Source organism: Pantherophis guttatus, chromosome 10, assembly GCF_059756535.1.
Source record: "Pantherophis guttatus breed Tessera chromosome 10, ASM5975653v1, whole genome shotgun sequence".
NCBI classification, from domain to species: domain Eukaryota; kingdom Metazoa; phylum Chordata; class Lepidosauria; order Squamata; family Colubridae; genus Pantherophis; species Pantherophis guttatus.
The window spans coordinates 17,675,837-17,690,734 of record NC_142072.1 but is presented as its reverse complement, the minus strand read 5'-3'; the positions used below and the strand labels follow the sequence as shown (position 1 = coordinate 17,690,734).

Below are 14,898 nucleotides of genomic sequence, written 5' to 3'. Positions count from 1 at the left end.
TGTTTCTCAACTTCAACAAATTTAAGAGGGCAGACTTCAACTCTCATGGATGGTACGTATATATACGGCAAGATTTATATAGGTCATTTTTAAATTTTAAGTTGCATGGATTTTAACTCCCAGAATTCCCCAGCCAGCAATATTGGCTGGAGAATTCTGGGAGTTGAAGTCCACACATTCTTAAAGCTGCCGAGGTTGAGAAAATACTGTTTAAATGACCTACTTAAATTTTGCCATGTACTGTACCTGATATCCAGAAAAGGCTTGGGAACCTATCCATGCCCTAAAACAATGATAACCATTTGGCAGATTTCTATCCCTTAACTTTACCTCATTACCAAACAAAAATCATTTTATTTTAATGAGATAAGAGGGAAAGAAGACAAAGATGACTCAGAAAGTTTTTTTTTAAAAGTAAGAGTATTCAGAAATCAAAATGAGATTGCCCTACATTTAATTTTATTTTTTGCTTAGTTCCATTTTTTCATTTTGTCTTTTCTCTTCCCACCTTTGTGTCACTTTGCTAAGTCATTGGCACCATGCCTCTTCTCCTATCCTGTGTCATTAATCCTATATAAGAATATCATAAATTTTCATAACTTATTGATTTTCTAGGGCTTGCATATGTTTGTAACCACATTTGAATGGACCCAGCAAAGAGACTGCTTCAATTTGGATTTTTGTGGCATGAGAAAATGCCTCAGATTCGCAGCTCAGCAAAACAAGCTCTTAGCTGGTTGGAAAGCCTGAAGTGTGAAGCCGCTGTTCAAATTTTACATTCCTAACATGGTTTGAACAAGCCGGTGGTCCACCCAGCAAATGTTGGCAAATTGGCAACTTTAGAGAACTGGTGTGAGATTACAGAGCAGGGTGGAGAGTTTAGCTCAACAATTTGTTCATCCTTAACCTTCTCTTGAAGTTTTGGACCAGGAGGTGGCCCACCTCCTGGTTTAAGTGGAGAAACCCTTCCATGCTGGATCACACTAATTTCTTTGTTCCCTCTGACCCACTGTGCTGCTGATTGGTGGAGCACACAAGATGATGTGTCTAAACCGAACACAAATATTGGATTTTCCACTGTGGTTATAGGCTCCCTACAGTGCCTTTAACCTCTCCTTTTATAGCTTCCAGAAAGTTCTCTTTCATCCCATTGAACTTCAAGAAGGCTGTAGGCAGATGCCAGGTTGCAGGCCACCAAGATGTGGGGGAGCCAGAAATTTTCTTTCAGGGCCCCCCTGAACTGGGGAGCATATTTGAGGACAAACAGAAGCAGAAAAATCCATTTGATCCGTACTTTTTATGTCAATTCACCTAATTATCCTTCAGGTTTCCAGCAGTTTCAGACAGCCAAGGCCAAAACGTGAGGAATGATAGGAGCCATACTTCGGAAACATCTGGAGGGCGACAGATTTTTTCATCTTTATCTCATAATACTAAGTAATTACTTTGCGTGAAAAATATATTCCCCGAGCAATTGAGAACATGGCATCTTTTAGTGAAGGAGACATGTCTTAAAGCCTGCAAATGCATTGTAGAATATCTATTATGTGCCACAGGTGAATTTATTTAACACAGTGTGATCACTGTGAATATCTCATAGGAGGCATATTAGCCAGCAGATGCAAGTTTTGTGCAAAACAAAATATATTGTCTATGGTCGAACATCTCACAAAATCTGGGCCTAATAGGAAAAAGTTGTGGGTGGGGGGAATGGAGGGTCGGGGAGCTCACATAGCGTTTCACAATCCTTCCCCAAATTTATGATTGGATGAATTGATTCCCCCAATTTCTCCAGAGGCAGCAGAAATTCTCCAGTAATTCTTCATGGGTCCTTCAGGAGAGTTCCTTCGAAAAACCGTGTGCCTCAAACTTGGGGACATTAAGCCCTGTGTACTTCAAGTCCCAGAATCCCTCAACCAGCATTGCTGGCTGGGGAATTCTGGGAGCTGAAGTACACAGGGCTTAAAATCCCCAAGGTTGAGAAACACTGTTCTAATATCTTTCCTTTTGTATTAGAGTTACATAGGGATGACTTTGTTGGATAAGGAACCTGAAGACTCACTTAGTCATAGCTCCCTCAAGAGCTTTGATCATCCTCCTCTCTCAGTGCGATTTATCTCACAGGGTTGATGTTGTGGGGAAAAATAGGAAGAGGAACGCAATAGACGGGCCCCTGAGCTCCTGAATCAGCAAGCCAACCAGTCAAAGTAAATAACTAAATGGTAGTGTAGAAAGCCAGGAAAGTTGCACATTGCCAGAGAAATGATTATACGGTACAATGAAAGGCAGGACATTCACATCATACACATCCGTTGGCCTCTTCACTGAACCAGGCAAGTCTTATTACATCCCTGCAAAAGAATAAACAGAATATCTCCTCCTCCTCCACCATCACCACAATACAAAATAATAATTTCTTCTTCTCCTTCTCCTTCTCCTTCTCCTCCTTCTCCTTCTCCTTCTCCTTCTCCTTCTCCTTCTCCTTCTTCCTCTTCTTCTTCCTCTTCCTCTTCCTCTTCCTCTTCCTCTTCTTCTTCCTCTTCCCCTTCCCCCCCCTCCTCCTCCTCCTCCTCCTCTTTCTTCTTCTCCTGTAAGAAAATATACAGGAGAATGAGTTTGAATGAGCATTTGAATTCCTACATGTTTAGAAATACTCAGCTGTTTTTTTTTAACCTGTGCATGGATTGGGACTGCAGCTTCCCACATCAGCAGAGGCCTTGCTCTGCACTAAGACGTAGTGGATGCCTATTTGAGAATAGTCCTTTTCAGCCATAACCTCAAAGGTACAGAATATCCTCCCCTGAGAGACCTGCCTGGCGCCTCCCTTGTTATTCTTTTCTGCATTTAGTGATGCAGAATCTTTCCACTTTCTCAGTCCTTTCATTCCTTGTATTTACACTGTGTTTTGGGGAGCGTGTATCTCCAAATAGTTTTAGATATTAAGATGCCATTTTAACCATCTGCTGCTTATCCAACAATTACTGTCCCCGTCTCATCTCCTCCCCTGCCCCCCCTCCCCAATTCGTTTTAAGGTGTTCTTCCTTTGATTTGACATGGATTTTTATCTTCTGGCCTTATGGCTGGGTTCCAGGGTGACTAATAAATCTCTGGAAGTGAGAAATAATTTATGGGCATATCCCAAAGCTGCCTGAAGCGGGAGCCACTGTTGGCTGTATGCATAAACACCTTTGCTTCTGTTTGCAAGTCAGAAAGCGGGAGGGGTTGATAGAAAAATCCTCTTGTCTACATCCTGGGGGAAATCATCCCACATACAAAGGTGTTTTGTGGATTGGCCTCCTCTCATTACTAAGGATGTTTGTACATTTGTGGTGAGGGAAAAGTCCGCCTTTTTAACAGAACACAGTGGAAATTTCTGTCCTCCACCTCTGGTCTCAGTTTTGGCACACAGGGCTTTCTGTGTCAGGCTCCGAATCCATTCCTTGCTCTGTGTTGTGCTTAGAGATTTATTAAAAGGAGACATTTGAAACGAACCTGCTTCAGACCTAGCCTAAGTTGGCTCTGCCTTGCCAGGAATTTCTCAATGGAAATTTTCCGAAAGAAATTCCATGAAGTTCTTCATGGCTCTGTCTGAACATAGTTTGGTATAAACCAGGAATTTCCAAGTTGAAGACTTATGGACTTAGAAGGTAAAGGTAAAGGCTCCCACTCGCACATATGTGCTAGCCGTTCCCGACTCTAGGGGGCGGTGCTCATCTCCATTTCAAAGCCGAAGAGCCAATGGTGTCCGAAGACGTCTCCATGGTCATGTGGCCAGCATGACTAAATGCCAAAGGCGCATGGAGCACTGTTACCTTCCCACCAAAGGTGGTCCCTATTTTTCTACTTGCATTTTTTACGTGCTTTCGAACTGCTAGGTTGGCAGAAGCTGGGACAAGTAACGGGAGCTCACCCCATTACGCGGCACTAGGGATTCGAACCGCTGAACTGCCAACCTTTCGATCGACAAGCTCAGCGTCTTAGCCACTGAGCCACCGCATCACCATACTTATGGACTTACAGACTTCTAAATCTGACCAGGGAATTCTGGGAGTTGAAGTCCACAAGTCTTCAAGTTGCCAAGGTTGGACACCCCTGGTGTTAAACCTATCCCAGTACAAAACTCTCAGAAGGAGAGGGTGTGATGGGTTTGGGATTGATGGTAATCCCAAAATGCTGGACGGGTATATTTGCTTGGATATTATTCAGATAATATTAGGATGGGACACCACTGGGAAATCTAAAGCCTATCCAAAATGAGAAAGGATTCATTTTGTTCCCCAAAGTTCCATCCTGTTAGAGAATTCATAAATTATCTAAATTTATGGGAATTAAATTAAGATAAAGGGACAAGAGCGCCGAACGATTGCCACTACACTTTGCAACATTTTTGTGTTGTCTTTTCCCAGGTTTGATTATCAGGAGCTTTTGCACAACTCTACCTTTTGTATCATCCCCCGAGGGAGACGTTTGGGATCCTTCCGGTTCCTAGAAGCTTTGCAGGTACATGGCTATTATTACTGTATTGTTCTTAGATTTTTATCCCATCTTTTTATATCTAATTCAAGATGGTGAACATACCTAATCTTCCCACCTCCTCTTTTCCCCACAACAACAACAACAACCCTGCAAGTTGGGTTGGTCTGACAGGGAGGGACTGGTCCAAAGTCACCCAGTTGGCTTTCATGCTTAAAGGAGGCATTGGGTTTCTTGGCCAGCCTCTTCGCCACTATATCACACCACACTAGCTCTATGTCACAGGTTTGAATTGTTTTGAAAGTTGTTTCTATTTCTTGTAAATACACACAAACACACAGCTTTGCACAGACACAAAGGAACAATATAAGGAAAATTTAATATTAAGTGCAGTATTCCGTTTAAGATCAAAAGCTCTATTATAATGATAGTGATAGCATTTAGACTTATATACCGCTTTACAGTACTTTACAGCCCTCTCTAAGCGGTTTACAGAGTCAGCATATTGCCCCCAACAATCTGGGTCCTCATTTTACTGACCTCGGAAGGATGGAAGGTTGAGTCAACCTTGAGCCTGGTGAGATTCGAACTGCCAAATTGCAGGCAGCCGGCAGTCAGCAGAAGTAGCCTGCAGTACTGCATTTTAACCACTGCGCCACCACGGCTCTTTATACAGATAGTCCTTGACTTACAACCATTTGTTTAGTGACCAGTTGAAGTTACAACGGCACTGAAAAAAGTGACTTATGACCATTTCTCACACTTAACAACCGTTGGAGCATCCCCATGGTCACGTGATCAAAATTCGGATTCTTGGTAACTTGACATGTATTTATGATGGTTGCGGTGTCCCAGACCACCTTCTGACAAGCAGAGTAAATGGAGAAGCTTGATTCACTTACTAACTTAAAAACTGTAGTGATTCACTTAACAACTGTCAAAAGTTAAATTGAAATAAATTGCTTTATTTCACATTTTATATGTATGTTATTTTAACTGTTCACCGCCCTGAGTCCTTCGGGAGAAGGGCGGTATAAAAATTAATTAATTAATTAATTAATCAATTAAATAAATAAATAAATAAAAGAAAGGTCATAAAATGGGTCAGAACTCACTTAACAACTTAATAACTGTTTAGCAACAGTAACAACTCACTTAATAACTGCTTAGCAACAGAAATTTTGGGCTCAATTGTGCTTGTAGGTCAAGGATTATCTATACAACCAGTGCTTTGATGTGAGTTGTAATGGTTCTTTTTTCAATGTTATCCTCAACTTTGGAATAAAAAAAGCCAAGTCATTTTTGTGCTTGTAATGTTGACATCCTAAATTGTAATTAACATGAGTAGAATATTTTTCTTTCCATTCTCTCTTCCCAGTACTCTAAGCTATCTAAACAATGGTATGTTAATTTTCTCTAATCGTATTATAGAAACATTCCTATGTTTCAACAATGCAGTCTGATCAAGATTTATAACAGCATAATAAAAAGGTTAATAGCAATCTTGCAATAATACCTTTAACACCATCAAACAACATCTACCTATCTCAGGTCCTTGAGAAGGACTAAGTGGGTGGATAAAAATGCCACATCCAGTCTAAACCAGTGGTGGGTTGCCCCTGGTTCAGACCGGTTCGCAAGAACCAGTAGTAAAACCGGGGGAAACTCCGCCCACCGACCCAGACATCGTCAGGGAGCTTCTGCGCAGAAGTGCGAGCGCACGGGCGCAGTCCCATTGCAAACTGGTAGTAAAGGTAAGTAGAACCCACTCCTGGTCTAAAACTCTTGCTGGCTATGCAACCAACTCTAATAAAGTTATTTCTACTTCTTGAGAACTGTCTTTCCAAACTTGTCCTAGTTTTCCAGAGGTTCCCTCCCATTTCTCTACTAGATGAAACAAGCAGATGAAATAATTCTTTTAGGTGAGCTTCTTAGCGTTGTAAGAGTGCTAGACTGATCTTCAGAAATAGCCTAACTGATAGGTCACAGACCCAAAGGAGCAGTTGCACTGAGCAAAAGCTCTCATTCACTTCCCCTCCCCAACACTTTCCAAAGGGTGCCAGACCTGTTTTCGGAAATAGCCCGGCTATCAGATAAGAGGGGCAGATGGAGGGGAGCAGAAGATTAGGGAGAAGGAGCAATTGATAATAAGTGAACTGGCAGTGCTGGAGCTGGATTACATCTGCAAAAGCCTCCAGGCTGGGCAAGAAATAGAGAAAAGAGCGCCTGGTGCCAATTATTGTTATGTGTGAGTGAGTGTGTATGTGTGTTTGTAAGTCAGTGTTGATTCCTGTCAACTGCTTGGTCAATTCCCTGCAGCTTTCTTGGCAAGATCTTCAGAAGTGGTTTGCCATTGCCTCCTTACTGGGGCTGAGAAAAAGGGACTGGCCTAAGATCACCCAGCTGGCTTTATGCCTAAAATGGAACTAGAACTCACAATCTCCTGCTTTCTAGCCTGGTGCCTTAACTGCTACATCAAACTGACTTTCCACTGCCAAATAATAAAAAAGAAAAATTATCTGCTGTGCGCCCATTAGTGACAGAGCCAACAACACACCCAGCTTCCTTTCCTGCTTTAGATTTACTTGTGCATCATGGAGTTGTCCAAAACCCAGATCCAGCAATCTTTCAAAAGAGCACTAAACCGCATATAAAGGGAGCCCAGATCACCTGCAACCTGGTGATCCTTGCTCTGTTTCTCTCATTGATCCAGGCTGCGTGCATCCCGGTCCTGCTCAGCAATGGATGGGAACTGCCATTTTCAGAGGTGATTGATTGGAGTAAATCATCCATCGTCGGGGACGAGCGGCTTCTTCTGCAGGTAACATGCTGGCTTGGGAATTCTGGGAGTTGAAGTCCCTACATCTTAAAGTCATCAAAGTTGGGAAACATTGTTCTAATTGGTGAGCTTTGGAGCCCTTGTTCATTGTTACTTAATTTTTTTTTAAAAAAAACCACCTGAGAAGAACATTGTCCTTTGTATAAGATGCTTTCATTTTCCGATATAAAGTTCAGCAATTATTTGCAATATGAAGGTATTACCTCTTTGCAGTATTTTTATATGGCCTTTCATTGATCATGTCTCACTTATTTGTTGTTCTTGCTATGGGTAACTTAAGAATTGATTTAAATAGAGAAACTGATCTAGTAATGTGTTGAATTCTGGTAGCCAAATTACTGTAACCTTTGTTATGACATTGCCCTGAGCGTCCTGGATAGATCCTTGCTGGTCAAAGGAATATTGATTCTGCGGATAAATAGCTATAATATGCATACGTAGCCTTAGTCAATGCCCATTCTGCAATTTATTTATTTACATCCCACCTTTTATTATTTTTTAAATAATCAAAGGCAGTGTACATTCTTAATACTCCTTCCTCCTCCTGTTTTCCCTACATTAACAACCTCAATGAGATGGATTGAATGACTGACCCAATGTCACCCAGCCAGCTTTCATGCCTAAAGTGGGACTAGAACTCCCAGTCTCCTGGTGATTGACCCAAAGTTACCCAATTGGTTTCATGCCTAAGGTGGGACTAGAACTCCCAGTCTCCTGGTGATTGACCCAAAGTTACTCAATTGATTTCATGCCTAAAGTGGGATTAGAACTCATAGTCTTCTGGTGATTGACCTAAAGTCACCCAATTGGTTTCATGCCTAAAGTGGGACTAGAACTCATAGTCTCCTAGTGTGGTGCTTTAACCACTAGATCAAACTGCTCAGCTTGGTTGGTTGTCTCCACATCATCGTTGATGCTTTTTGTTATTGAAGGAAGATCTCTCGATGCTTTCTTCCCATCAAAACAACAAGACTGTATTTCAGTTATAGAGTGTAGTAGCATAAAATACGAACAAGAAAAATTACATCCATTTTAATAATTTCACTGAAACATATAAGCAGTATAAGATCCTTAGAAGCTTGGAAAACTAACACAATACTGTAAAATTAAAAGACTGAAACACCTCTATAAAAATGATTGTGGTTGTTCCTTCTATCATAAACTACTCTGCATTCTCCCCTTCATATCTTCTGCTCATGCTGCTTCCTCAACAGATTCCATCCACGGTCCGATGTCTGAACAGTGACAAAATCCTTGCCTTCCAACAGCAAACCCAGTTTTTATGGGAAACGTATTTTTCTTCTGTAGAGAAGATTGTGCAAACCACTCTTGAGGTAAGCTGCAGAAATGTGCCCACCATTTGCCCAAATATTTCATCTGTAATTATTTCTGTATCTATGTTTGGGGTCACAAGCCATGGTGAACTGTGGTTTGCTAAATAAATTGGAACTGGCTGGATTCATGTAACACAAACCATAAAACATGGCTTGCAGAGTGCCGTGAATAGGATCACACAATGCAGTCAACCCTGAAACAAATCGGCTTGCTTCATGCAACGTGTTCAGCACATAATAAGGATGAGCCTGGTGGCGCAGTGGACTAAGTGCTGTTAAAGTAGCACTTAGTTGCCAGCTGTCTGCAATTACTGCAAGTTCAAATCTCACCAGGCTCAAGGTTGACTCAGCCTTCCATCCTTCCGAGGTAGGTAAAATGAGGACCCGGATTGTGGGGGCAATAAGCTGACTTTGTATAAAAAAAGACCACCGCTTGGGGGGTGGTGGTGAAAGCCCTACTAAGCAGGTATATACAAAAGTATGAAGGCTATTGCTTAATGCATTGTAAGCCGCCCTGAGTCTCCGGAGAAGGGTGGCATATAAATCAAACTAATAAATAAATAATAATAAATAAATAATGGTTCTGCATGATGACCAAAGGAAGCCACAGAGAGGTGGGAACCTTTAGCTTTCAAGTTGGTCTAGGTTGTGTCAAGGTGTGTCAATCCTCAGGGTGTGTCCCCATGGCCCATCAACCTCCTTCCAGTAGTTCTCTCTTTGCTTCTAGGTCAGGGCTGAGCAGTTGGAGGAGCGGGCGGGGGGGAGGGGGGAAGGTATGGTTAAACTTCATATAATTCCCTCCATGGCTTCACTGATCCTTGGGTCAAGCTCCACACAGCTGGTCTAAACCACATAAAAAGGTAAAGGCAAAAGTTCCCCTCGCACATATGTGCTAGTCGTTCCCGACTCTAGGGGGCGGTGCTCATCTCCGTTTCAAAGCCCAAGAGCCAGCGCTGTCCGAAGACGTCTCCGTGGTCATGTGGCCGGCATGACTCAACGCCAAAGGCGCATGGAACGCTGTTACCTTCCCACCAAAGGTGGTCCCTATTTTTCTACTTGCATTTTTTACGTGCTTTCGAACTGCTAGGTTGGCAGAAGCTGGGACAAGTAACGGGAGCTCACCCCATTACGCGGCACTCGAACCGCTGAACTGCCGAACTTTCGATCGACAAGCTCAGTGTCTTAGCCACTGAGCCACCCCGTCCCTTCTAAACCACATGGGGATGGCTATTATTTGACCAACCTCCAACCTGCTGTCCACCAATAGATCTTCCTGTCTATTGCTTGATGCACCAGTTAGGTTGGTGGTGAAGTTCTCCAGATCTATGAATGCAAGGGGGACTTCAACTTGCCTTTCTTGGACCCAGAACTGGAAGAAATTCATAGGTGCCAATAAAAGGCAGAATCTCTTTGACTGGTTTGAAATGTTTGCTCCCGGCTTTCTTACCACCTGGGCTGAGTTGCCGTTTATGAGATAAGCTGCCAGTTTATGTTTTTATTTTCTTTCCTTCCTTCTTCAACCTCCCCACCCCACAATCTCTCTCACCTTGGGAAACATCATTGCTTCTTTTTCCCTTCTGGTCAAAAGTTTGGAGAAATGGGGAAGGGAAATCCAAGAGTTTAAGTTTCACCTTCTTCATGAAGTGTCCCAATTATATCATATAATGCTTAAAAAATATTTTAGGTATATAGATGTAAATATAAATGAATGAGAAATCTCCTTTTTCCTCTTGATCTATTTAAGTTGTTTTTAGCCAGGAAATTCCTGTCTAGAGATGAATGCCTATAGCAGATCTGGTCATTTTATGGCCTCTTTGGCTGTCCCTATCCGGCCCACGTGAGGTCATTCGGAAATAAGAAATCAAATATAAATAATTGTACCCCCTGCATGCAATAAAACAGCTCTGCTTTTATTTTTGAAGGCAACTGCTATTTTTTTATTCAATCCAGCTCTTAACTCCTACATAGAGTTTGTACCAGGTGTATTTCAGCCTAGCATGCTTCGCTTAATGTTATAGTAATAGTTAACATTTATATTAAAAAATAGTTATGTTAAAAAGGGATGCGGTGGCTCAGTGGCTAAGACGCTGAGCTTGTCAATTGAAAGGTCGGCAGTTCAGCGGTTCAAATCCCTAGTGCCGCGTAACGGGGTGAGCTCCCATTACTTGTCCCAGCTTCTGCCAACCTAGCAGTTCAAAAGCACATAAAAAAATGCAAGTAGAAAAATAGGGACCACCATTTGTGGGAAGGTAACAGCATTCTGTGTGCCTTTGGTATTGAGTCATGCTGGCCACATGACCATGGAGACGTCTTCGGACAGCGCTGGCTCTTCAGCTTTGAAACGGAGATGAGCACCGCCCCCTAGAGTCGGGAACAACTAGCACATATGTGTGAGGGGAACCTTTACCTTTTTAACATTTATGTAGCATTTTCAGAGCTTTTTCAGACTGTCTCACCTACAGTTTCTTACTAAGCCACAAAATATGCCTGCTGGTAGTTAACCAGTGTAACCAGTATCCTCACACTGGAATTACAGAGGAGGCATCAAAAAGACAATAACGGCATGCCAAATTTGAATCTGGACTTCCTGGCTACTCTGCCACAGAAGCCTAACTTTTTCTAATTGGAGCCAAGGGAAATCCAAGAACGGTTGAAGATTGATCTCATATATAGGAGACACCTCCGTTTCCAGCAGGTGCAGATGGCTCCAGGGTGTAATGACAACTATCTTTCTCTTCGCTAGATAATAAAAGATCGGATATTTCATCAGGAATCACGCCCAAAGTTCTTCTGGAACACACTTCCTGGAGGGTTGGTGGCCTTACCAGAATACTCCACTCATCTCAACGACTTCCCTTTCTATTATCTGCAGCAAGGTAGGGGAAATACCTCTGCGCTGTTTCTAACGTGATTTTTTTAATCCCTACTTCTTCTTTCCTAAAAAGTTGAAGTTGTTGGGGTGGTGGTGGACCGACCACAAAACGTTGCGGCAATGAATGTTCCTTCTCAAGGGTTTAGAGAAAGTCCTTGATTTACAATCTCAACCGAGGCTAGAATTTCTGTTGCCCATCAAGGCAGTTGTTTGAATGAGCCGCACCTGATTTTATGAGCTTTTTTGCCCTGATTGTTAAGCGGATCAGTGCAGTTGTTAAGTGAGGTGGTCATTAAGTTGAATCCAACTCCCCCCGCCCCCATTGACTTTGCTTGTTGGAAACCGACTGGGAAGGTTGCAAAGGGTGATCGCACGACCTCAGGATGCTGCAAGCGTCATAAATACATGCCAGTTGCCAAGCACCTGAAATTTGATTACGTGACTGTGGGGATGCTGTCATAAGTGCAAGGACCGTTTATAGGTCACTTTTTTCAGTGTGGTTATCACGGTCATTAAACAAATGGTCGTAAGATGAGGAGTATCTGTCGTCTCTCTTTCAGGATACTCCATCAGGCACCGTGACTTCCGCCACCTGTTTTCCAGTTTCATCTTTTACAGATGCTCAGAATTATCATTAACTCGAATGTTTATTTGTTTGCATGTTGATCTATTTGTAGGAGGTGTTGCTTCGTAGACTTTTCCCCACTAAAGTATTTTTGTACTTTTGCAAATTTTAAGGTTTCCCGAGTAAGCTGATGCCTATCTTCTGGGTTTTTTAAATCATTTTTTTTAAAAAAAATTAGCATTTACCCACTGCATTTATTATTAGGGGGAGGTGTTGTGGCCCGCCAGTGGCCAGCAGAGCTGGCAGCAGAGTCGGACAGTGAGGAGGTTGGGGAGGAATGTGGGCCAGTCCTGGAGTCTTGGGAAGGCTCAGATGAGGGCTCTGAGTCAGAAGCAGAGAAAGGGTCAAGGCCATTTGGTAGTTCTTTGCTGCCTCCGGAGTCTCCGGAATCTGACATCAGTGAGGCAGAAGAACAGCATGAGCCTACTCCCAGCGAGCGCATGCACAAAGCTGCCAGAAGACAGGAACAATTAAGAAAACAGGGTCGACTTGGGAGTAAGGCTTGGAGATGATTGGCCCATCCCATAAGACATTAAAGAGGAGCGAATGGGACATGAGCTTTTGCAGGAAGCAGTTAGTTCATCTGGTCGGTAAAAGCTCTGGGAAAGCTCTATTTGACTCTGTGCCAAGTTTGGCCTTGCCCTGCGTGTAGCAATTAGTTATCTGGCAGCATTCCAAGGGAGTTAAGGTGAATGTTTGTAAACACTCCCCTGATAGACTGTTTGAGAAGACTTTCGGACTGGGAATGACAATAATTCACAACTGTTTGAATTAAAGAGGTTTGCCGGGACTAAGTTTGTGCTGTTTACTTTCTAAGGAAGCCTAGGTCAGAACAGGAGGATCTAACCTTACAGAATGTAAAGAATCATAGAGATGACTTTGGGGAAGGTCTGAGAAAGCCGAAGAAACAAGCCGTTGAAGTGGGACGTAGAGATTGCATAGTCCGGGGATTGCAGGAAGCATGAGAAAGAAACAAGGCCGCTGCGGGTTTTGTTTACTTTAAGATGGGACAAAGAGAAACTTGGACAGGTTTTCAAAAATTAAAATAAACAACATTCCTGGAGTCCCTGCTGTGCCTGTTTCTTGACCTGATCTCCTTTGAAGGGCTGACAAAGAGTTACATAAGTAACACAGACAAGCAGCCTCTGCTCCCAAGACAGTTACAATCAGGCCTCCAGGACAGAAATCCAAAGGGAGAAACCCACACAGTAAAGAGGATGGAATGAAATAGATAATTACGCATCCGTTTCTGCCAGGCATCCCCAATTCCCTCTTTGGTGAGGCTGGTGCAGGGGTGAAATGCTACCAGTTCGCTCCGGTTCGGGAAAATCGGTAGTGATAAAAACTACAGATTCGGTTGAACTAGTAGTAAAAGAAAAGCCCAAACTGGTAGTTTAAAAAAAGCTACCGGTTCAGGCAAACCGGTAGTTAGCTACCGGTTTGGGCAAACTGGTAGTTAAAAAAGCTACCGGTTCCTCTGAACCGAAATTTCCGATGATCAGCTGTGCTGTGGGGTTTAGCTTTGCTAGAAAGCAGGAAATCCTGCTTTCCAGCAAAGCTAAATCGTGCGGCACAGCTGATCCCTCCCCACTCGCTGTTCTACTTACCTTCCCAAGCCTCCTTTTGGTGTGTATTGTGCATGTGCACACGCAGTGTGCATTTCTTGCAGCATGTGTTTGGCGCATGGTGTGCGCATGGTGCACGGCACACATGCGTGGCCAGCAAACCAGTAGCAAACCGGTTCAGATTTCACCACTGGGCTGGTGGGCATGGTTGGAGTCTCAACAGTGCATCCTGAGCAATTGAGCATTGCCACCAAACAGCTACAGGTAGTTCTTGACTTTCAAAGTTTTAGTGACCGTTCAAAGTTACAACATCACTGAAAAAAGTGACTTGCGATCGTTTTCACACTTATGCTCGTTGCAGCATCCCCGTGGTCACGTGATCAAAATTCGGCTGCCTGGCAACTGCTTCATATTTATGACGGTTGCAGTGTCCCGGGGTTATGGGATTCCCTTTTGTGACCCTGTGACAAGAAGCCGGATTCATTTAGCAACCGTGTTTCTTAAGTTAATAAACTGCAGTGATTCGCTTAACAACTGTGACAAGGAAGGTCATAAAACAGGGCAAAAATTCGCTTAACAACTGTCTCGCAGCAGAAATTTTGGGTTCAATTGTGGTCATAAGTTGAGGACTACCTGTGCTATGACAGTCATAAGCCATCTATTCCCCAAAAGGCAAGCTGGTAAAATTGGTGCCTCTGCTTCTTCTGGAGCAGTGATGGCTAACCTTTTCCGGACCGAGTGTCCAAAGCGCGTCCGCCCGAACCCTCCAAATGCAATGTGTGCGTGCCCCCGTGCATGTGCACTATGCATGCACATCCCCCCGCATGCACCTTACCCCCCGCGCATGCACAGCAGAGATCCGAAGACCAGCTGGCCAGTGGGAGGCATGCACATGTGTGGCGGAGCTGAACTGGGGTGATGGCTTGCGTGTCCACAGAGAAGGCGCTGTGTGCCACCTGTGGCACACGTGCCATAGGTTCACCATCACAGTTCTGGAGGAAGTTCAAATGCTTTAGTTTAATGGTCTTTTTTTTTTATCAAGGCAGGTGAGGAACCATCCAGGCAGAGCACTGAGCAATTCCCACACATACTTTTTATTTACCAGAAAGCCTCTGAGATTCATGTGGAGCAACCTGACATTTTAGGAAGGAAGGAAGGATAATGCAGAATTAAAGTAAAGGAGGCTTGCT

At 43.3% G+C, this 14,898-nt stretch overlaps 1 protein-coding gene across 1 annotated transcript in view; it reads left to right on the top strand.

Moving 5' to 3' along the window:
* EXTL1 (exostosin like glycosyltransferase 1) overlaps positions 1-14,898 on the top strand; it is a 56,473-nt gene that overhangs the window by 26,772 nt on the left and 14,803 nt on the right. Inside the window, exons 2-5 of the mRNA XM_034413517.3 lie at positions 4,407-4,500; positions 7,187-7,294; positions 8,527-8,646; positions 11,390-11,522. Coding sequence (XP_034269408.2) covers positions 4,407-4,500; positions 7,187-7,294; positions 8,527-8,646; positions 11,390-11,522 — 455 coding nt within the window. The remainder of the gene's footprint in view (positions 1-4,406; positions 4,501-7,186; positions 7,295-8,526; positions 8,647-11,389; positions 11,523-14,898) is intronic.